Genomic DNA, 23292 nt, shown 5'->3' with positions numbered 1-23292 from the left:
CTGAGCTGAGCTCTTAGGCAGAAGCTGTTCCCTGTGAGGGTGCTGAGGCGCTGGCACAGGGTGCCCAGAGAAGCTCTGGCTGCCCCATCCCTGGCAGTGCTCAAGGCCAGGTTGGACACAGGGGCTTGGAGCAGCTGCTCCAGTGGAAGGTGTCCCTGCCTGTGGCAGGGGTTGGAACTGGATGAACTTTAAGGTCCCTTCCAACCATTGCCATTCTCTGATTCTGTGGTTTTTGTTTGCAACCTATGATGGTTAAATTTAGACTAATTCCCATTCTCATTCTGCCTTAGCATTGGGGCTCTCCCTTCTGTCTTTCCTTTCAGCCCCAGCAGCAGTTTGGAGAAGGTAAGAGGGAAGTATTTGGAAATAAGGCACCTCTCAGGTGATGTGTTTGCTGCCATCCTCTGCTGGCCAGTGCTGAAAGCACCAGCAGCTCTGGTGCTGGCCTCTATGTGCTTGCCCAGGGAAGAAATATGACTGGGAGATAATGTGTTAGCTTCAAATGTTGGCATTGTGAATACAGCTTTAACAGCAAAGTGTCTCTGCTGGGTGACTGAATAGGAGATTTTTAACATCCCACTGATTTTGGGGGGCGTGTTCATTGATGATCATGTTCATGATCAAACCATGTCTCAGATGTGACTTTTGTTTACTGATTCCAGATTGTTGAAGACATCGAGTACCTGAAATTTGACAAGGGGCCATGGCTGGAGCAGGATGATGTTTCTTTCCATCATTTGAGACTTTAGTAAGTATGATGTCTGGGCTGCATCAAAAGGAGTGTGACCAGCAGGTCAAAGGAGGTGATCCTGCCCCTCTACTGTGCTCTTGTGAGACCTCACTTGGAGCATTGTGTGCAGTTCTGGTGTCCTCAACATAAAAAGGACATGGAACTGTTAGAACAAGTCCAGAGGAGGCCATGAGGATGATCAGGGACTGGAGCACCTCCTGTATGAAGACAGGCTGAGAACATTGGGGCTGTTCAGCCTGGAGAAGAGAAGCTGCAATGAGACCTCAGAGCAGCTTCCAGTGTCTGAAGGGGCCTATAGGGATGCTGGACAGGGACTATTCATGAGGGACTGTAGTGATAGAACAAGGGGTAATGGGTTAAAACTTAAACAGGGGAAGTTTAGATTGGATATAAGGAGGAAGTTCTTTACTGTAAGGGTGCTGAGGCACTGGAATGGGTTGCCCAGGGAGGTGGTGAATGCTCCATCCCTGGCAGTGCTCAAGGCCAGGCTGGACAGAGCCTTGGGTGCCCTGGTTTAGTGTGACGTGCCCCTGCGCATGGCAGAGGGGTTGGAACTGGATGATCTTAAGGTCCTTTCCAACCCAAACTATTCTATAATGTCTTCCATGAACTGCACGTGACTTAGCATCAGATCTCATGGAAAATGATGAAAGCCTTGAGTTTCTAAAGGAATGCTTATATTTGTATCCTGACTTGGTTTTTGTCAGAAGGTAGCAATGATAATAGCAGGCTTTTGTAATATAGGTGCTTGGCACTATAATATGCTGTGGCATTTTGCTGCTGCTGCTAATCAGACAAGAGACTCTTGATGAACAGATTCCATCCCATTCACAAAGCACAAGAACTCTCTAGTCATTTTCTCTGTGCGGTGATCTGTGGCCCTTAGGAAGGTTTTGCTGTGAGCACTTCTGTTCCTGGGTAATCATAGAAAAGCATTTTAAACCAGAACACCTCTATGGTTGCTTTATCTGGAACACATGGATGAAAGTGTAGGTCAGAGCCCTCTACATACACATCAGTGGTTTGGTTCAACATGTTTTGGAGTTGAAGGACTGGGGGTATTTTAGTTTGTGAGCTTGCAGCCCACAAAGCCAGTGATATCTTAGGCTGCATCCAAAGGAGCATGTGCAGCAGGTGAAGGCAGGGGATTCTGCCCCTCTGCCCCAGTGAGCCCCTGTCTGTAAAATGCATCCAGCTCTGAAGTCCTCAGTACAGGAAAGACATGGACATGTTGGAGAGGGCCACAATAATCAGAGGATTGGATCACATCTCCTATGAGGAAAGGCTGAAGATTGGGGTTGTGCAGCCTAGAGAAGAGAAAACTCCAGGGAAACCTTATTGCAGCCTTTCAGGTGAGAAGAGGCACCTATAGGAAAGATGGGGAGAGACTTTTATCAGGGCCTGTTGCAGCAGGATGAGGGGTGATGGTTTTAAACCAAGAGAGGGAGATTCAGGTTGATGTGAGGAAGGAATTCTTTACAATGAGTGTGGTAAAACACTAGCACAGGTTGCCCAGAGTGGTGGTGGATGCCCCATCCCTGTAGACATTCCAGGCTGGATGTGGTTCTGAGCCACCTGATGTAGTTGAAGATGTCCCTGCTCATTGCAGGGGGGTTGGACCAGCTGAGCTCTGAAGGTCCCTTGCAACCCAAAGCATTCTGTGACTCTGGGGTGCGTTTTCCATATGCTGGCACGTGCTGCCCTCTCGTGGGTGTTCCTGGAATGCTGTACCCCGTATTTATTGTGTTCCTCTTCACTGCTTCCTTCACCGACCTCATCGTTTTGCACAGCCCACTGCTGCCTTGGGCTGTCTCACATGTGATGCTTGGCAGAGGAGCAGTATGCTCTATATGAGAGGGTGCTGCAGTTGTAATCCCACTCCGGTGCTCCTTGGCTGTTGTCACTTTTGCCTCTTCGACCTTCAGCTGGCTGCAGCATGTTTGGGCAAAGGGATTGATCAATGTATCAGAATAACCTTTTCATTGTGTGTTCATAGGCTCTAATGTGTACAGAAACAAGGCCAGGTTGGACACAGGGGCTTGGAGCAAGCTGCTCTAGTGGAAGGTGTCCCTGCCCTGTGGCAGGGGATTGGAACTGGATGAGCTTTAAGGTCCCAACCCAAACCAGACTTGAGCAGGGCTTCTGACTAACTTTGTAATGTAAATAAGTTAAACTGGTGAGGCACACCTGTATAAAACTCATTTACACAATGACACCTTTCATCTCCCTGCCTTGCTCTCTCTTTCCCTAATAGAATAGTGTGTTTGTGGGGTATAACATTCCTTGGTAAAAGGTTAAACGTATTTGTGTATGGAAGCTGCAGGGAATCTTCCAGAGGATGCACTTCACAATCCTCCTTTCTCTCCAAGTGCTGAGCCCAACAGAAGCCATTCAAGGAGTTCCTCTGTTGCCACTGCACTGTCTCAGGCATGTTTCTTACTGTGCCCTTGGCAGTGAAATTGGGTGTCTGTCAAAGCATTGCAAAATCAATGGCTTGGAATGAAGAGCTGTAGTTGGTGTGGTGTTGCCTTTGTTACTTTACTAACTGTTGGAGGGACCTTATTGCATTGGACTTGTTTCATCAGACAGAGCAGAACATATTTTGTATGGGCCAATCTCTGGCTTTTTTCAGCCACCACTAATTTAATTAACAAAAGAAAGAGGCAGGTATTAGCATTTGTTTCAGCTTGATGAAGTAGGAATCTAGTTCCATTTGGAAACAATCTAGCCATCAAATAGCTTGCCATTCTCATCTGTTCAGTTGTGTTTAGTAAGAACTGTTAAGTGTGCCCCAAACCCTGTGTATCAAATCCTCCAGTGTTGTATTTGATGGGACATAAGGTGTAGATACTGAGGTTGTTTCTGCAGTAACTTGTAATGTCTAAGTTCTCTTAGTGTTTCTTTAGCTTCTTGGAGCTATTGCTGACCCCTGAGCCTTACTCCTGTTCCCTTCCTCTGCGTTTTGTTCTGGTTAAAGGAAATCTTGCAACAGGGAAGCATGGGAGGGAATGAAGGTGACCCTTCAGTGCTGTTTCACTGTGCCATCAAGCACGCTTAGCTAAGGGAAGAAGTGTCCAGGTGTGAATGTCTGTCGTGGCTGATTTCAGATAGGATTGTGCTTGCCAGAGGGAGACTTTTGAAGCTCTTCATCCTGGAAACTCCAATATCTCATAAAGCAATTGTAAAACTGACAACATTGAAAACAGCTTCATAGAATCCCAGCCTGGTTTGGGTTGGAAGGGACCTTAAAGCTCATCCAGTTCCAACCTCTGCCACAGGCAGGGACACCTTCCACTGGAGCAGGGTGCTCCAAGCCCCTGTGTCCAACCTGGCCTTGAACACTTCCATCTCTGTCACCCAGCTCTAGGTGCCCATAGCATGAATCAGGAGCATTTCTCCTTCCCCCTGTTCTCACAGACATGCACAAAATGGAGAGGATATCACATGCTGACAGGCTCACTTCCATGTGTTGGACCTTTCCCATGGGAGGCAGGGAAGCTGATGGCAGCAGCGGTTGAGGAGCTGTGGCTGAGGTGATAAGGGTGTGAATAGCAGAGGAATGAATGCCACCCACTTGCTCAGATTCCAGCCTGGAACACAAGAACCACTTAGTGGGAACCTGCTTTCAAGGTGTGCAAGGGAACTGTCTGTTTTCCAGTGGGATTTGCTTGCCATTTCTCAAGTTACTTTCATGTATAAAGGCAGGATTTAACTAGATATGTTTTTGTGTCTAGGCCTCTCAGACCAGTGAATGCTTCTAGGTAGGAAGAGTGGTTTTCTTATCCTGTGTATTGTCACTTGAGGCTTTGTGACTATGCCAACATCATCAGTTGAGAAATCATGGCTCAGGCGATGTAAGCTGTGCTTTGTTTGGCTGAGTGGTTTGTTTTTCTTCTTCTTTCCAGTCCCTGCTTCCTTTACCCTTCCTTGTTCAGAAGCCTTTGCAGTGTCCTTAGTGGCAGGCAATCTTGGGACATTGTTTTGTACATAGGTGGAAGAATAAGCTGAATTATTGGTGGGTTAGCAGGTTTCTTCAGCGCCAGCATCCTCTAAGCTGCCTGGAAGGGAAACAGGACCTGCTTCCCAAAAGGATGCAGGAGTGCATCACTCCCAGTTCCTGCTGCCTTCACATGTGTGTACTGCTCAATGTAATGGATGCAGTAGGTGTGTGATGGGTGCTTTTGGAGATGAGCTACCCATTGCTAAAGCGTACTTACAAATGGGATTCCTGTGTAGGAATGGGAAGAACCTTTCCTAATAGGATTATGGATGGTTGCAATGATCGTGAGCTGAAATGTAATGTTCCTGCAGCGTTAGGATCACGCAGTCACTTACATGCTCTTTAAGTTTGAAGTGTGACATAATATTATGGGTATGTAAAGCATGCTCTGGGAAGCTGTGCTGCTGCATGGGGAGAGCTGCTTCAAGAAAACACAGTTAGGTGCCAGGAAAGGATAAATAGTGCTCATTTAGTGCTGGGAGAGATTGAAAATGAAGGAAACAAAAGGTGCCTTTAAACATTTCCTGCTGAACAATGAATTAGTTCTGGCAAGCCAAGGTGCCTCTGTGGTTAAAGGCATTGTTGTGGCAGGTATCTTTGGGTGGTGCTTTCAGTTAGTGTTCAGAGTTACTTAAGGTACAGAGCAGAGCTGAATGTGGAGGAGCCCCCTTGGGTTGCACTAGGTTTGTATGTTTTTGTGGTGCAGTGGTTGTCAGAGCAGTAATGTTTTAGGAGCAAAAGGTTTCCCTCCTTATCATTATCTGAGCTATATTACGCCTGGGAATTGGCCTCTCTTGTTGTCTTTTGGCTGAGGTTCATGGAAGAATGCATTAATTGTAGACTGGTTGACTAGTGTCAGGTTCTGCTTTACATATGCCTGGACACATCTGCTTTCTCCTACAGACTTGGAAGGTCTAGAACATCTGCTGCTACTTGGCAGGGAAGAAGGGCTGGAGATGTTTATTCAACTGAGAGATGAGTGGATCTGCCACAGCCTGTGCTGTTAAGCCTGAGCTCAATGAGAGGTCTTCAAGCATTGCCTGCACTTAGGGAATGAAGAGCTGGTACCTGAAGGGCTGCTTTCTACTGGGGCCTGTTTCTTGTAGTTCCAGGTTCATCAGCAGTGTTAGAGCTGATACCTGCTCAGCAAAGCCCCAGGAGAGGAGACTTTGCAGGGGCAAAGCTGCTCTTCCTGAAGGATGCTGGCATTTAGAATACAAACCAATTGCATTGTCACATCACTATTCTGGGCTATTCCAAGCTGGCATGGGGTGGGAAGGCTGGCGCTGGCCAACAGGAGGAGCAGTGCTAATGAAAAGAGCTCTTTCTGTGTTGGAGAGGAGGCAAAGGAGGGCTCATTTCCTTTGCTTGCAGCATATGTGAAATATAGATTTAATGTTGGTGAAGATAATGTGCTAGTTGATGGGAATCCTCTTTGGTGTTCATCCTGCTCTTGTAAAAGGACATTTACTCTTCTCCTATCTCTATTTCCACTAGATTATTGCATTTCATTATTAATTTGTCTGTAGTAGGATAAGTTACAGTGATTTATCCATCAGGCTACTTTAGCAGACAGAGTTTACCTCTTGAAACTCTTCAGTGCTGTGAGATAAGGTCCCAAAAGCTGGGATTTAGGGGGAAACAATGATTTGCCTCAAGATGATGAAATGTGTGTCGCTGAGGGTGTTTGCGTTGTGTGTATGTGTTTGTAAATGCCATTCACTAAACCCAACACAATTTACAGTTTCAAGTGCTCAGTTTGATCACTACTGATTGCAGATGGATGTACTTTGCCCCCAAAACATGCAGGTGGCACTGTTGCTCTATGCATAACACCAGAATGCAGAATGTGGCTTTCTAGCAGTTTCTCAGACATCTTAAATGGGGGGATGTTTGAAACGGCTGGTGCTGTGCAGGATAGAGTTTTGGTGACCCCTGTTATCTGTTTTGATGCAGTAAGCTTCTCCCAGTTAGAGCCAGGGAAGATGCTAGAGGCGCTGCTTCCAAAGGCTGGCATTGCCTCAGTATCCAGCCATTTAGGCTGGGAATGTGGGGAAGAGCATCACCTTAAATGAACCCTGAAAAGGAGTAAAGCGTGCTAGTTAATCAAACAGGAGGGAATGAAATGAAGCTGATTTAGCAAGATAGTGTGTGGGATTCAGCTTTTCCTTTGCTTTTCTAGGAAAGCAGAAAGCTTAGAGGTGCCTTAAGGAGAAGGCTCCCAGGAATGACAGTGTCTCTATGGAGGGAAGGGAGAAGCAGGGAGAAGTTGGGACAGGAGCAAACTGGAGGCAAGGCAGAAGGGAAGAAACGCAGTATCTGTGTGAGGAAAAGGACCAAGTATGCATCATAACCAGGAAAGAGCCAAACCTTGCACAAGTACTTAACAAAAAAGGGAGTTCTTTAATATTTGATCCAACTCAGAATTGATGTCATTTTGGGGCAGGATGTGGACTTAACTGCTCCTTTTCCTTTCTTTTCCTTCTTGTTTCCCCTGCAGTGTTCAGGACAAAGACAAAGTTCTGGATCCTGCAGCTGTCCCCCTCTTCATTCCAGAGATCACAATTGGAGGCACTGAGTTTGATAAGATCTACTATGAGTATCGCTCGGTAAGTGATCCTGGGAGTGATGAGAGCCAAGGGATGAGCCACATGTTCCTAGCTGGCCTGTGCACATCCTGGCTCTCAATCCCATGTACAGGGATACCCAAAGGTGTGGATTTTGCCCAGATCCCCACCTTTTGAAAGCCTGGCTTACTCACAAGGGGATTAATGAAGCAGGTTGTGTGGAGACCTCAGGGCAGCTTCCGGTGTCTGAAGGGGGCTACAAGGATGCTGGAGAGGGACTCTTCATCACAGACTGTAGCGGTAGGACAAGGAGTGATGGGTTCAAACTGGATCAGGTTAGATGTAAGGCAGTTCTTCCCTATGAGGGTGCTGAGGTGCTGGCACAGGAGCTGCCCAGGAAAGTAAATGCTCCATCCCTGGTAGTGTTCAAGGCCAGGTTGGACAGAGCCTTGGGTGACATGGATTAGTGTGAGCTGTCCCTGCCCATGGCAGGCTGTTGGAACTGGAGGATCTTACGGTCCTTTCCAACCCAAACCATTTGATGATGCTATAAGCTGTTTTTTTGGTTTTGATCTTTAGATGTGGGTTAAAGGATAAGTGGCTTTCATTTGGTTCTGTTTGTCCTGCTCCGATTAGTCTTTGACCTCTGACATGTAAAATAATCCTTTGAGTCAAAGAAAAGAACTAAAACTTCTATAAAGGGCACTTCTAAAATCCTGAGGGATGCATTGTTTTTCCTGGAGTAGGCTGTGAAGGAATGAATGTTACATTGCTTCCCAAAATTGGTGCTGCTTTAAATAGTGGGTTTCTCTAGGAAAAGCCTAATGTGGCCCAGTGCTCCCTTACATCTCAATGTTTTAACTACCTGCTTGCCTTTCTGGTTCTGGAGACAACCAGTCAACCTGGCTTCCAGTTGACTTAGGACTTTGCCCTATTGCTTACTGTTATTTACATGGGATCCTCTCATACTGTGTGCTCAGGCATGGTAAATTCTCATTAGAGAGCTTGTGGCACTGCTGACAGTTGCAGGTGATGGTCCAGCTCAAGTTGGGTTGAAATCTCTGCTGCTGCATTGGTTTTTCCTTCCCCCTCTTGAAGCAATTACTGAAGACAAATGAAGATCTATATGAAGTGTTGTAAACTATGATATCCTTAGTCAAAATGCTCCCATTTTTTCTGTTCCTGTCACTATACAGTCTCTTCCTGAAATGAAAGTCATAGAATAATAGAATGGTTTGTGTTGGAAAGGACCCTAAGATCATCCAGTTCCATGGGCAGGGACAAATCTGCACTAGGCAGGTTGGTTTGGAAACTCTGACCTACCAGTGTGTTCCTCTTGGAATATCAGTTCAGAAATCCTCATGGATATGTAACATAATTTGTTTCTCTTCATTTAGCTATGTAATAAAGAGGCTTCTGAATTCACCCTGTTCTGCCTCAATCCAGGTTTAGTCTTTCCAACTTGCAAACTGGGCTCAATCTAAAGGTTGGAACAGCAGGAAGCATCTCAGCAGTCCTTGAGGTTCCCTAATGGGTCTGAAAACTCCCTGGTCCATGTGGGAAATTGCCATCAGAATTCCCTGCTTCTTGCTACCACGTTTTGAAGTCCAAAACCTGAAGCTCAGACTGAGGGTTTTTGGAGCCCTTCTCTCCAAGAGACGTCTGTGCTTGTGCAGCACATATTTCAGAGGGATCTGCTACATGACTGGTTGCCAGCATGCAACATCCATCTGTACTGGCAGTGCCTTTCTTCCTGAAGATGAGAGGGTTTGGGGGGCTGGAATAGCACTTTGCAGTGGAGCTGGGAATTGTTGAGGCTGCCTGACACACAGCTAGATGTGACCTCGGTGCTGTGTGCTCAGAACCAGTGGTAATACTTCTGACAGCTAGAGGCTGTACAACAGCACGGTCCTCTTTGTCCCCTGGCTCATCAAATAGCTGCCTTCCAGGCAAGAACTGTGCCTTGCCTTGCAGAGGTAGCAAAAGGGATGCTTAGGAGGAGGAATGTGGCTACCTGGGATGGAAAGCTGCACTCTTGGATTGTTCTGCTCCATGCCAGTGAGTTGGCAGCGGAAGCTGAGTGCTGTCAGTGCAAAAAGACTTGCCAGAATTTAATCTCCCTTCTGCAGGCATGCTTTTAGGCCCTGGATGAGGAAACTACTGTGGAAAGTGATAATGTCCTTTGGAATAAGGAGGAGTTGTACACTTTATGAAGCATTCTGTTCAATTCAGGCAACACTAGCTACTCACTGGATGCTTAGACACTTGAAATCCTTCAAGGATGGGGAATCTGTAGGGATGCAGTACAGTGCAAACAATGCTGAGTTTTCCTGCTCCTATAAGCTACTGGAAGGGGAAGCACAAAGGCAGCCACACACACTGTGTCATGTTCTAGGAGTTAAATTCTTTGTGTTGAAAGGTCTTAAAGCTGCTCCAATGCCTAAAGGGGCTTCAAGAAACCTGGAGAGGGGCTTGGGACAAGGATCTCTAAGGACAAGACAAGGGGAATGGGTTTAACCTGCCAGAACAGGGGAGACTGATATGAGCTCTTAGGCAGAAGCTCTTCCCTGTGAGGGTGCTGAGGCGCTGGCACAGGGTGCCCAGAGAAGCTGTGGCTGCCCCATCCCTGGCAGTGCTCAAGGCCAGGTTGGACACAGGAGCTTGGAGCAGCTGCTCCAGTGGAAGGTGGACAGGGATGAGGTTTAAGGTCCCTTGAGCCTAAACCTGTCTGGGATTGTATGAAACTTTGATGATCTATGTTTTTCCCTGCAGCTTTGTTTAGCAAATGAAGGTGGGGATTTCTTTGTAAGACAAGCCCTATGTTCAGAGGTGATACAGCATGAGACCAACTGGTGCAGGATGAACTTCTAGACATGCAAATCTTGGCTATGAGGTTGCTGGATCTAACAAGAGGGAACCCTAAGTCCTTGTAACCTTGTCTATGGTTACAGCAGTGCAATTGGAGACAGTGGGATTATAACTCACATGACTTGTAAGTGAAGCCTTAATGATGGTATAATTACAGAACTTTAAGTTTTCCTTGTGGGAAAGGCGTGCTTTGAAAGTGCCTGTAATGATGTTTACCCCAGAAACACAATGCTTTGCGGAGGGGATTTTTGTCCTCTAACTATTCATAAACCCTTGATCATACCAGTAGGCAGCAGAGTGCTGTGTTTTGCAGAGGTGCATGTACACACTTCATGCTGTCTAATAATGGTGCTTTTCAGGGATCTACAAATTCCAGCAGAAGCTGGGTTTGCTTCGTTATACTCATTAGTCAGGAGCAACCAAGAAGGAGGAGGAGGAGGAAACACTCTTCAGAGTCCAAGGTTTGCCTAATGCGTGCTTTTACACAAGCGAATGAGGTAGCCACAGAGAGCTCTGGATCCTAGAAACGTGCTGGTTTGCAATGTAAATCCTCTAAGTGTTCTGTTTGCACGCAAGGAGGTGGCTTTCTGCAGCCTTCCCTTAGCATCAAGTCATCTGGCAGGGTTCAGCTGCTCTGCTCAAGCAGTTGTAAACTTCTAAAGATGCTTTTCTGGCAAGGGAAGAGTAACCTTTTAGTCAGGATCTGTAGATCAGAGATAAGCATGTTCATTCCTCACTGAAGCAACAGTATTTTAGGAACTGTCAGACTAGTAAAGACTTGACTACTCCCTTCCACCCCCCCTTAACAACTGCTGTATCTCTGCTTTCTTCCAACTGCACACAATCCCTATGGATAATGCTCCAAACTCCATGTGCGCCCTGCGAAGCTGGAGCACTTAAGCAGATGTGTTTGCAGAGTGGATGAAAACAAATGGTTCTGTTTAATGGAATCGGTGTACTTAAATAATGTACTTATGTACTTCACACTCCTGAATGCTGTTGGCAAGTCCTGCTGCATCTCCTAGGGGTGCTGAAAAAAGGCTTCTTTGACGTGTGCAGGCTCTTTGCTGTATACCTAAAAGTACAGCTGTGCTGTCTAAGGTTCATATTCAAGTCATCACCTCTGTCTTTAGCTCTGAAAACAAAGCTGGAGACGTTTAAAATAACCTTTGCCACTTCCTTCACTGCACAACATAAGGAAGTGATCAGCTTATCACAAAGTGTTCCACAGCCTGGAGTCCTGGACATCACTTTGTCCATAGGAATGGGGAACTCCTTCACTTTGAAGAGCTGATAGCTTCCTTCCTTATGTCACTAGAGAAGCTGTGGCTGCCCCATCCCTAGCATTGTTCAAAGCCAGGTTGGATGGGGCTTGGAGCAGCCTGGTCCAAGGTATCCCTGACCATGGCAGAGGGTTGGAACTGGATGAGCTTTAAGGTCCTTTAGGATTTGGTTGTTTTTCTTACCTCGGCTTTTCTCTGATGTGGATTAGATTGTGCAGTAGGAAAAGTATCCCATCCTCTTTAGAGTTTGATGGGATTGTGTAAGTATATGTGCTGAGGTGTATATTAAAATGCCCAAATGCTTGGGCACAGATTCTTCTTCAGACAGGCCTAGGAATCTAAAAGCTCCCTTTGTGCTAAGGCAGATCCTGTATCAAAATGTTGTATCTTTTGTTAGCCTGACTTCCAAAGGAAGTGAGGGATTCGTACGGATCCTTGAAGCAGGCAGTCGAGATGAATCCTTTGAAGGATTTATTCCATCCTCTTGAACTACCTTCAAAGTCTCTTCCTATCCCAACATGACTTCCAGCTCCAGCGAGTGCCTGTGCTTGTGTGTGTAGGGCTTTCTTACAATAGCTTTAGTTGGCATCTTTCAGCCTCAAGTGCTCTTGCCCTGTTGAGCCATGTGCTTCCCTTGCTTGCTTTGCCCTCTCCCTGCTTTTCCCTGCTCTGCACTGGCTAGTTGCTGATCATGGCACACTGTAACTTTGATCCTCTGACTCCCTTCCTTAATGATTCTCATTGTCCTCCTTCAAACCATCTCTTCGTGCAGTGTCACTTGCTGTGGTGAGCTAAACTTTGCATGTGGACTATATCCCATATGTGAGGAAAGCAGAGCCTTATTGAGCAGCAGTAATGATCCTGCTTTGTCCATCCTTGTCAGTGCAGCTCTGGATTGAGCAGGGACAAAAGGAGTGGCTTAGATTTTTCCACCTAATATTTCAAGCAAAAGGTAGAGAGGCTCTTATTTTGTTTCCCTGCCCTTTTCTCTTGATGGAAGACTGCTTTTGGATTATAGGGATGCTGACCGTGTGGCAAGGAAAGCCTGAGCTAGCTACTGCTATGAGGTGCAGCCCTGCTCCCATAACTGTGTCTCTGGCAAGTCCCTTCAGCTTGCTAACCTAGCAGAGATACGGTTTTTATTCCTTACATCAGCTCAGCTGCCTTGTTATCCTGCTCCTCATCCTCCTCCTTTTGGCCTCAGGACCTGGGAGTGTGGTTGGCAGACCCTGCAGCCTTGCATAGCAACCAGTGCAGAAGAGGCAACAGGTTAGAGGGGAGGAGAGTCCCATGCTTTTCCCCAGGCTTTTTGTTACCTTCTTTTTCATAAGGATGCAACCTTAGGAGGGGAAATCCTCACGTGTGCAACATCTGCCAGGCCTCCAGGTGTTTAGGGAGATGCAGAGAGCTACCTGTAACACAGAGTGAGCTTTTGAGTGATGGGAAGGTTGAGCCTGCAACATCTCTTAGCCTCACAATCACCTCTTAGCCTCACAACCTGAACTCGTGAGTGTTATAAGAGCATGTGAAGATCTTAACTAGCCCAAGAGGGAGAACATTAAGGGCAGACTTCCTCCAGAGTGCAGAGCACTCCTGGCTTGCACACAAATCTCCCATTTAAAAGACCCTGAACTACGAAAGAAATCCTTGAGCTTTGAGGAAGCCGAAGTCTTGCTGAGCAGCAGGGAGTGTTTGTGTCCAAATGATGCAGTGTGAGGTTCAGTGTGCTGATGCTCTGTGCATCACTTTGGCCTTGGACTGTTGTATTGGGTTACAATAAAAGCTACAGGCTTCCCTAAAAAACAACCAGTTTGACTAGTTATACTTGTATGCACAGGTGATATTACCCATGCATGCATATAAAGCACAGCTTCTCTTCCTACTCTGCAGGAGTAGGGAGATTGGGATATCTTTGTTCTCCATGCTTATGACTATTACCAGAGTGGCTGTCTTTGATACAGTCTGTTTTCTCTCTTTTGCTATCTTGGCTTGATGAAGATCCTTTTGTTTAGGGTCAAGGTCTTCCTTTCTAATTCTTATATTACTGGAGGGATCTGACAGCTGTAATAGCCAGCTCTCTGCTCTTGAATCCAGGGAGGAATGAAAACAGCCCCATGATAAATAAGGAAAGGCTTAATTTAAGTTGTTCTTTTTAATCTGTTTTATCTCTGCAAAAATATTTTTAGCCCTTTCTAAAGTAACAGGATGCTGCCTGGCTTAATATTGGTAAGAGCAGAAGATCCAGAAGGATAACTAAAACCTAGGAATGACAAAACTGGAATAGGTTGCCCAGAGAAGCTGTGGCTGCCCCATCCCTGGCAGTGTTCAAGGCCAGGTTGGACACAGGGGCTTGGAGCACCCTGCTCCAGTGGAAGGTGTCCCTGCCCATGGCAGGGGTTGGAGCTGGATGAGCTTTAAGGTCCCTTCAACCCAAACCAGGCTGGGATTCCATGAACCTAAGGAAAGGTATTGTAAGAGACTTGATGCATTTTACCTGTCCTGTTAGAAAAGCAACCTTGTGGTTAGTGTAACACTTTATCTGGCTTGGATATACTTACTTGGCTTTTTCCTGTAGTCAGTTTGCTGTCTGTAATGGGTAATGGGTATTTCTAACATATTTGTTAAGGAAAAACAAAGTACAGGTTATTTTGGACATACTTGGACATATATGGACATATTTGGACATATATGGACAATAGTCTTAAGGGGAAGTAGGCAGTGTGGAGGAACACTGCAATAGAATATTTAGCTGGGCTCTGTTGCTTGCTTTGTCCTACAAAAGCAAGGCTAGAGATACACCTTAGATTGCTTGTGGTATCCGTAGTTGTCCAAATTGTCACCCATTCACTTGTCCAAAAGGGATTCCTGCTTAAGCTCCTGTGTCCCCCTTATGGACAGTTCTCTTTCCAATAGGTTTCTATTGTCTTGCTTGTCTTTTCCACTACCTGAATGAAGGGTTAGGCCAGCATTCACTGAGCAATTTCAGCAAATTGGATTGGTTTTAAGTTCAGTTCAGTACAGGTTTGGGGTCCTCTTGTTACTTGGCCCTTAATGAATGTTAACAGCCTGAAGAGCTTTTGTGTAAGTAAAGAAAGGCAGGAGTGAAGCTGTAAACAAGCATCATTCCAATGCTGTGCCAATCCTTTGGAAACCGAACCAGATCCACCTTGAATGTGTGTTTGGGGAGTGTTACACTCCCCTGCCCTTCTTTGGAGCTGTTGCTCTGTTACACAGGACCCAAACTCTTCCAGAATACAGCCAACACATGAAGCTACATGCTCCTAGATTATAGGTGTGTGCCAACAGCAAACACTGACAACAAACATCTGGAAGTCAGGATTTCTACTGGGAAAAGCAATAGCCTTAGTTAACAGCAGTGCTGGAAGACTCTGTTATTGTGCTCATTAGAAACAGCCACTAACCAAAAGGATTTGGTTATTGATGAAAGAGCCCATGCTTGCAGAGCAACGACTCTGGTTTCAAGTGCTCTTTGATCAGTGCTGCTCCAAACATGCTATTTATAGATCTAATTTAGCCGTTAAGCTCAGCCATGAGTAGAAAGCAGCCTAGGAACAGAAGGAAAAAACCTAGGAATTCCTTGTGCTCCTGGACTCCTGGCAAACCACAGACTCTGCCCTGATGGATGGAGACCTTTTCAGGTTGTTGAGACTCTCCAGAGCTCTCCCTGTACCTGTCTGCTTGGCAGTCACTGTGAGGAGCTCCGAAATGCAGGCGCAGCGTGTAGCAAACAGCCGGCTGCTGCTGTGTGCTGCTCTGCAGCCTGAACCACTTGATAGTGCTTTTCATCATGTTTATAGCTTTGAGAGACACTTCCATGGCAGGGATCTTCATTTAACTGAGGAGAGGATCTTGTTTTCATCTTTTTCCTAATGCTCTTTTTCAAGTTGAGCAGTTTCATTCCTTTGAGCTGGCTCTACCTTTGGGTACAGCTCATTTCATTAGTTTCATGCTCTGTGTGGTAGATTTTATCACATCCTTTTGGAGCTAATCCTTGCTGCCAAGTGCAAGTTCTGCCCAGTGTAATGCAGCAAAGCAGGACTTGAGTCTCTGTCTCATCCATTTCCATGGAGTGGAAAAATGTGTGACCTTACAAGAGCTCACATTCGCCTCCTGCCATGGAGATGTGTGTGAGCTGTTGGGTTTGTCCACTGGGATCTCTGCTCTATTTGCTGCTTTGAAGAGCAGAGACTTAATTCTTGCATTGCAAAGCATGTGTCTAGGTGGCTGCTGTGATAATAACATGGCTTTTCTTGCTCTTCCTGGGAAGGATGGTTACGCTTTGGTGTGATGGTCAGTGATGGCCTTCTGTGCCACTTGCTGCTGGACCTGTTGGTGGCTCCGTAGGTCTCTTTGGGCTGATGTTAGTGCAGGACCTTTGAGGTTTTGAAGGGATTTAGTTGACCCTGTATTCTGCTCCTTACCTGTGGAGATGTGGTGTTAATAATTGATCATGCATCATAGAATACACTACTGTTATTATTAACATGGCCATTAAGTCACACCTTTTCTTTGGTCTTATTCAGGTGTGATTTGCAGGTAACGCATGTGGAGTGTTCCTGTGAATGTGCCAGCCACTTGCAAATGATGAAGTGATGTGGCTTTGATGACTGTCATTATAGTTCTGAGTTGTAAAGCATAAGGCTTGTGGAAGAGCCAAGTCTCTTCCAAATCCCTACTTGGTTTCCCGTAAAACCTTCTAGTTTTGTCAGTAGTATCCTTCGGTGAGGAGTCCTTCAAGCCATTGACTACCTGGATCTTGTTCTCAGGGCTGGCCACTTGGTCTGTGCTAAGCAGCTATGAGCAGAACAGGCTGGGAACTTAAGCTTTGTGCCCTTTGGAACACCAGTTTAACCATTTCCTGTCACAAAAAGCAGCACTTTCTCCATGCCCACATCATCCTTGGTGCTCCCACCACTCTGCAAGCTCAGTGAGCCAAACAGATACCAGGCCACTGCAGAGCCACCTAAAACTAACCTAGCCAGGAGAAGTGAATAGCTTCTCCCTGGGCAAGGGGGTTGATGGAGCTTGTGCAATGATCCAGCCTAGCTGCAGAGCTGACTTGAGCTGTGCAGCAGAGAGATAAGAGGATGGGTACTGTAGGAGCTGCTCTTGTAGGCATTGTGCTCTTCATTCCATTCGGCCATGCTGGGCAGAGTGTTTTAATTTGGCTGGTTTAATCCAGGCTCCTTGTGATGTTGGGCAAACGTTTGTTCTGGCAGGAGGAGGCAGAAGACCTCAAGAACAGGAATGAACCCTGCTCCAGTAGTTTTCCACATCATAGATTCATGGAATGGGTTGGATTGGAAGGGAGCTTAAAGCTCATCCAGCTCCAACCCCTGCCACAGGCAGGGACACCTTCCACTGGAGCAGCTGCTCCAAGCCCCTGTGTCCAACCTGGCCTTGAGCACTGCCAGGGATGGGGCAGCCACAGCTTCTCTGGACAACCTAATGCTCAAGAAGTGCTAAAAGATCCCCAGCTTCCTCCCCTCTGGAATGACTTGCTCCTAGTAGTGCAGCTTCTTTGCTGCAGTACATAAGTGAGCTTTGAAGAGCCTCTTCTTGGGAACTCATCTGTTCCTTGTACCTGATGCAGGCCATAAATTCACATCCATCTGCTTGCTGGGTAATATGGGATTTGCTTATTCTGCCTTCCTCTTCCCAGTTCTTTTTGGGGGGGGGCTGTTCTGAAAGCTTGGGTGTAACATACCCCCAGACTGGACTGCTGCTGCCAAACCCCACTGTGAACACTGGAATATGAATGAATACTTATTCTAAAATTGGCTTTGATGTAGTGCATGTCTTTAAGCAAAGGCACATGGGGGGTTTGTTTTGGACAATGCCTGGAATTCCATTGGGATTTGTATTGTGCCTCGTAAAGAGGGCACATTTACCCAAGAAACAAAACTGTCAACTCCTGTGTTTTCCCAGCGAGCTCCTGTTGCTTTAATTATGCACTTATCTGGGAGTCTCTTCAAGTGTCAAAAGGCCAATCATGTGGTGCCTGGAGAGGCCCAGGGAGAGCTGGGTTTGTGCTTGAATTAATAGATACAGGCTGGTCACAGCGGGTCTGATGTCCTCCCCAGCTCAGCACTGTACTTGCAGGGCAGAGATAGCAATCATTTGCTTTCATCTCTCATCTCCTCTTTGCTCAGCTGGAGGGGCTCTTAGCAGGGCTGCATGGGTTCTGCTGCTGTTTAGACAAGGCATTAAAGGCAACTTTAAATGAAACCCCTTGGGAAGAGCAATCAGGAATGGCTTGTGACAAGGCAGGGAAGGGGATGCCTCATGAAGGAGGTGGAATGTGTCTTTTAGGCTGATGTTTTAGGGCAAGAAGTGTCTTGTTTTCTGACCTTCAGCTGAATAATAAAGCTCACCCCATCAAACATCACTCCCCCCTTTTCCTCAACCCAACAGGCTTCATCCTGGATTCAATAGCTGGGGTTGTGGAGTTGAGTATAGATTTCATCAAGTTGAGCTTTGCTTCTCTCTGCAGGGGCTGCTCACAAACAGGATCCTCTTACAGCCTTTTGAAAGGGGAAATCATCAGGCCAAGTCAGGGGTCCTGTGTGAAACCAGCACTTATGTGGAGATGAGCAGATGATCTGTGCTTCATTATTTGTAAAGGCTGCCAGTGGAGAGCTTATTTATAGAGGAAGAGTTTCATTAGAACAGCATTGCTGGCTTCAGGCTTTCTCCCAAAACTCATTTCCTTTTGCTTGGTGGCTTTCTTCTTGATTCCACGTTTGTATCTTGAAGATGAACACTGTGTTATCCTCCCTGGAGATAGGAAGGAGAAGAGGCTCTGGATGTAGATTCTGCTTTTGGAGCTGGGACCTTTGCAGCTCTGACATTCAGGTCATGGTCAGTGCGGTCTGAAGGGGATTGCTACAACACCTGAGACTCCATAGGATCCCTCAGCTCAGAACAATTGTCAGAGCAGCTCTTTCATGGTGCTGGCTGGGTTGGTTCCCATGGCTCTGTTATGTAGTGGGTACAGAGCCTGGTTTCTGTGTATTCAGGCTGAAACTGCACTGCAAATGTGTGTTGCAAAGCAACTTGTGAGGAGATGGTTTGATGACAGCATTGTTGGCACGCTTGTGGGGAGTCTTCTGTCGCAGGAGTGGGTTTCTGCTGACCCAACACAGCCTGCCTTGCCTGGAGGAGCTCTTCCATCCCCTGCAGAGAGAGCCCATACACTGTGTTAAAGGAGCTTGCTATTTCAACCATCCAGGCTTTCTCTTGCAGTCCTGGGTGTGCTGGGTCTGTAACCTCTGAAAATGGCCACTACTTCAACAGCCGCTTTGCCTGCATCCTTAAAGCTGGAGGTAGAACAGCTTGGCCACTGGCTTTTGTGTCTGGAACACTCCCTGGATGCTTTTGCACTGTGTCTGCATGTGGCAGCAGGCTGAGAGGGCCAGGCTGGGCCTCCTGTTCCTATGCACCATCCACATTGTTGTGTTGGCCTGATGGACCCCTCATCTCAGTGATAACTTGCTTTGCCTCTGTGATGAGAGTGCAGGCTCTCCAGCTTCCCTGGTACATCTAATGTCCCCCTTCCAGTGCTGCAGTACATTTAATGTCGCCCTTCCAGTGCTCTGGTACATGTGATATCCCCTCTGAGCACTCCAGTCCATGCAGTAGGTTCAAAACTGCTCCTTGCATGCCAGCTCTTGTAACCTGTACCATCAGCCCAAGCTGCTGAGATGCTGCCAGAAGGAAACGCTTCCTGCTGTGCTCCCCAGCCACAGTGAGGTGCAAATAAGCTGTCCAGAGGGATAACTTGGTGTGGCATTACTGTGGTTCATCATGCCCTGGTTTGGGAGCTGTGGCTAAAGGCATGTCCATGCTGCTGAGTTTTGGGTAGGGGGTGAGTAGTGGTTTCTGGCCTTGCTTTTGGAGACAGGCAGATGATGCTTTTGCTCTAATGAGGTTAAGTTCAGCTCTTGAAGCCTAAAGATGTGATTTCATTTGAATGGTTTAATTTAATGTTGTCATTAAGTCAGTATTTCGTGCCTGAAATATTTCATGTATTTAATAATGTATTCCTATTATGGCATGAGGTTCTAGTGAGTGATTGCTGTGTGCTGTGGTTAGAGGTGTCATCTCTTCCTAGAACTGGGGACAAGGGTATGTAGGGGAGAAGAGCTGGATGAATCCAGGTGCTGTTCTGCTGTAGAGGTTATCAGCCTAGTTTTAGTAGCCATTATAGCATAGTGAGTTTTGTGGGTCCCCCCTACAACTGCACAGCTTGGTTCTTTCAAAGACTGAAGTTTCAATCATTGTGCGGTGAAAACAAATGTAAAGGTTTCCATAAAGAGCCATGTTTCTGACTGCCCTTTCTGCTTTCTCCAGCTTCCTGGTCGCAACTTCAGGCAAGGCTACAATGCTGATGTTGGTGACAAGTGGATCTGGCTGAAGTGAAGTCCGCTCCCTTCGGAGCCCGAACAGCGATGGACCACAGCACTTGAGTGAAGCAGTCGAGTTCAGTGCGCGCCTGCTCTCCATCAGTTGTGTAGCATGAAGAGAATACTGCTTAAATCATCTTCCAGCTTAAGAGAATAAGCTCTTAGAAGGGAAATCACTTTATTCTGCTTGGTTCTTCCCTGATGAATTTGGGGGGCTTTGAATGTTGGCTGGTTTATGTGTGATAGCAAAGTGATCTGGGGTTACAGGGGCAGACTGGAGATCAGCGCTGGACTTGCTCTTCATCAAGGCTGTGGTTTTTTATCCAGGATTCTTGTTGTTTTGCTGAATCAAAAGAAATTAAACCTGTCTCTTCCTGGCTCTCACAAGTGAATTTCTTGCTGTGTCATGCATGGGGTTTTCTTAGTTTCATTAGGAGAGTGCACATGCTAAGGAACCCCAAGCTTGGATCGTGTTCTGAAGGCCTCTTACTGGACATCAGCATCAAAGGAGGAAAGCAGAGTGTTCATTGAGAGAAGGGAATAGAAGTTGATCTCAACTGAAACAGCATAAACCCCCCTCCAAACCAGTTGTACTCCGAGCTTCTTCCATTGCATGGGTATGACAGGAAATGTTTGTTGGGTATGAGAGACAAATGTAATTATTATTTTTGCAAGCCCCTGAAACTCCAAGTTGGAATTCTTTGTGAAGAGATGATTCATTTGGTATGAGTTAGCCCCAGAGCTGAAGCATCTTGGCACGGGTTCAAGCAAGGCTGTCCAGAGTTAGGCTGCAGTGATTCTGTGTTTCCAACAAGGGGCTAACTCCTTCCCTCCCTGAGTACAAGTGCTGCCAGGCATTCTGCTGCCTTTGGATTCAGCTGAGCCTCTTTCCATAGCAAAAAACTTAGGATGAAAAGGTTCCTTCCTTGAGGGCCTGCTTGGATACCGGAGCAGTGGGATAGAAACGTGGCTCATCCCACTGATCCCTTAGCATTTTCTTTCTGGGTTTTATGGCTTTAAGGAAGCCAAAGGGCCGATTGCTTTGATGCCACAGGGCCAATCCTGCACTAATGCAGCTGGTGTCCTCACAGTGATGAGCAAGTGCTGGGCTGCAGGTGAAATCACAGCAGAACTGGTGCAGTTCTATAGTCCTGTGTGTTTCTTGAACTGCTGCAAGATGATCTGTGCCTCTTCACCTTCCAGAGGCTGGTTCTTGGTGCAGCTCAGCAATGGGCTTCCTTATCCCATATCTCCTACAGGAAGGTGCATCTTGGTGCACTCATGCCTGAGGAGCTGCCAGCCCCACTGTCTGTTGTCTTCTGTGCAATGAGGTCCGGAGCAGTTAGTGTGAGCTGTTCTTTCCCTATCCAGAGCAGCATCTCCCAGCAGTGAGTCATGAGCATGGAGATGAGAGGACCATCTGCTGTGGCTTGAGGTTGCCTTTGGAGCAGCCCAGCTCTGTGTTTACAGGTGGCCTCCACCTCAGCCTTGCTGTGTCCTCCAGGTACTGTAACTCACTTGGGTAATGGATCTCCTAGGAAGGTAAAAGCACTGTTTGGGCTGGGTGTAGTGCTGAGGAAGCTCTTGGCTTCAACGTTGCCATAGTGGGGTGCAAGAGGGGGTGCAGAGCACTCCTAAAAGCCTGCTCCAGCAGCACACTGAGAGCTGACCTGAGCTTTGGATGGGAAGGCCTTGAATTCCAAGCAGGAAAAGCAGTGGGATAAGACAAACTGCGTGTTGAGATTCCTTTTTTGTCCTAATCCAGGGTTTAACTCTGCTTTAGAAGTAAAACTGTTTATAAAGTGAATCTGTAAAGGAAATGACTTTGTGTCCCCTTGCTGTAGGAAGGAGCTGTGTTCTTCCCTCCTTCCCACTCCAACACCTCGGAAAAACCCATCCCTCAGCAAACCAGCTGTGAAGATTCTGCCTTTGGAGGACTGTGCTGTGCCAGTTGGATCCATCTGTCTTCATGGGAGGCTGGAGAAGCTAAAATGGCCCAAGTCCTCTCTGCTCTTCCGCGTAGGTGCGCGTGTGATAGCATCTGTGGTCTGTCCTCTTCTCCCGAGTTCCCACTGCTTGTGTTAATGTGTGGGGAAGTCTCCCTCTTGCCTATCACATCCCATGCTTGGTTCTGCCTGCTTTACAAAGGCAGATCCTGGGGGAATGGTGGTGGTTCTGTTACAGCCATCAAACCATAGGCAGAACCATCGGTGTTCGTGGTGGCTGCAGTCCTGCAGGTGACTTCACCTTGGATTTGCTTTTTGGTGGCATAGAAAGGGGAGATGGGTGGGAATGGGTTCCTACCACTAAGATGAAGGCTTGACATGCTACAGCCTCACATGAGGTGGTGAAGATTGCTTCCAAGCCTCGGGAACCTGGGAGTTCATGCCAACACCCATCCCACTCCAAGGACTCTGCTTACTGCTTTTTAGGTTTGGTCTCTTCACCATCCACCCATTGCCTTTCCTAGGGTTGAATGGTGCATGTTTGTGCTTTCCCAGTATGTCCATTACAAGCTTCCTTGTCAGCTGGGTGGTGAGGATGTGCCATACATCCTTGCTGCAGTAATGAGCAAAGCCTTGGCTCCCCAGCAGCCTGCTTCACCCTGCTTTGGTGGCATGAGTTGGGATTCCTCTTTCACACTAAAGGAGCTTCCATGAGCAAGGGAGATGATTTCCCAGTGGAAAGCTCTTGGAAGCCTCTATTCCCCCTGTAAAGAGGTCTGCATTCACTCCATAGCTGCTGCTCAGTGTCACGGCGGTGGCAGGATGCAGGGAACAGGCAGGTTTTGCTCCGGTTCCCACCTTTCCAAGTCTTTATTTGCCAAATCCACATTCACAGCGAGATCAAACCAAGCCTGTTGCCTGTTGTGATTCTCCTGCAGGTGCTGGAGCCCAGCCTAGCTGCTTCTCTATCTGATGGGCCCACTCCTGGCTCTTTGATCCCTGCTGATGTTCTCCACGCTCCCAAACAAAAGCTGCAGGTACAAATGATACCTGAACTCGATGTGTCTGAGAGAGGCAGACACCACACCTCATTCCTCCACCTGCTTGTGGATCACCTCTGATCCACATGGAGCATGGCCTGGAGACACAATCCCAGACACCGGTGCTGCTGCATGGGGGATGAAGGCTGCGTCAGTTGGCATGCAGGATGCTGCACCTCCGGGACAACGTTCCTGTGTCTCCACACATTGCTGTATGTGGGAATGTGAGTGTGTGGTCAAGGAAGGGTTGCTGATGGATTGGGCTGTGTGTGTTATCTTTGTTGGGTGCAGGTAGAGCTTGGGCTCCTGTTGTCCTCAGTGGCCAACTGGAACAGTCCTGGGAGTCAGGCTGGGGCTGGACCTTCAATGAGGATGGGAAAGCAGAGCCACTGTGGTCCATGAGAGGTCTCA

At 47.1% G+C, this 23292-nt stretch overlaps 1 protein-coding gene across 2 annotated transcripts in view; it reads left to right on the top strand.

Annotated features, from left to right (window-relative positions):
• Positions 1-20279, top strand: part of NDUFA10 (NADH:ubiquinone oxidoreductase subunit A10) — a 30798-nt gene extending 10519 nt beyond the window's left edge. For both annotated transcript variants that reach the window (XM_034065849.1, XM_034065848.1), the window contains exons 8-10: positions 663-748; positions 7252-7360; positions 19843-20279. In XM_034065849.1, coding sequence (XP_033921740.1) covers positions 663-748; positions 7252-7360; positions 19843-19911 — 264 coding nt within the window. In that variant the 3' untranslated portion in view covers positions 19912-20279. The remainder of the gene's footprint in view (positions 1-662; positions 749-7251; positions 7361-19842) is intronic.
• The last annotated feature ends 3013 nt before the right edge of the window (positions 20280-23292 follow it).

Source organism: Melopsittacus undulatus, chromosome 8 (genome assembly GCF_012275295.1).
Source record: "Melopsittacus undulatus isolate bMelUnd1 chromosome 8, bMelUnd1.mat.Z, whole genome shotgun sequence".
NCBI classification, from domain to species: Eukaryota; Metazoa; Chordata; class Aves; order Psittaciformes; family Psittaculidae; genus Melopsittacus; species Melopsittacus undulatus.
The sequence above is the reverse complement of the archived record's forward strand: the minus strand, read 5'-3'. Positions and strand labels throughout refer to the sequence as shown.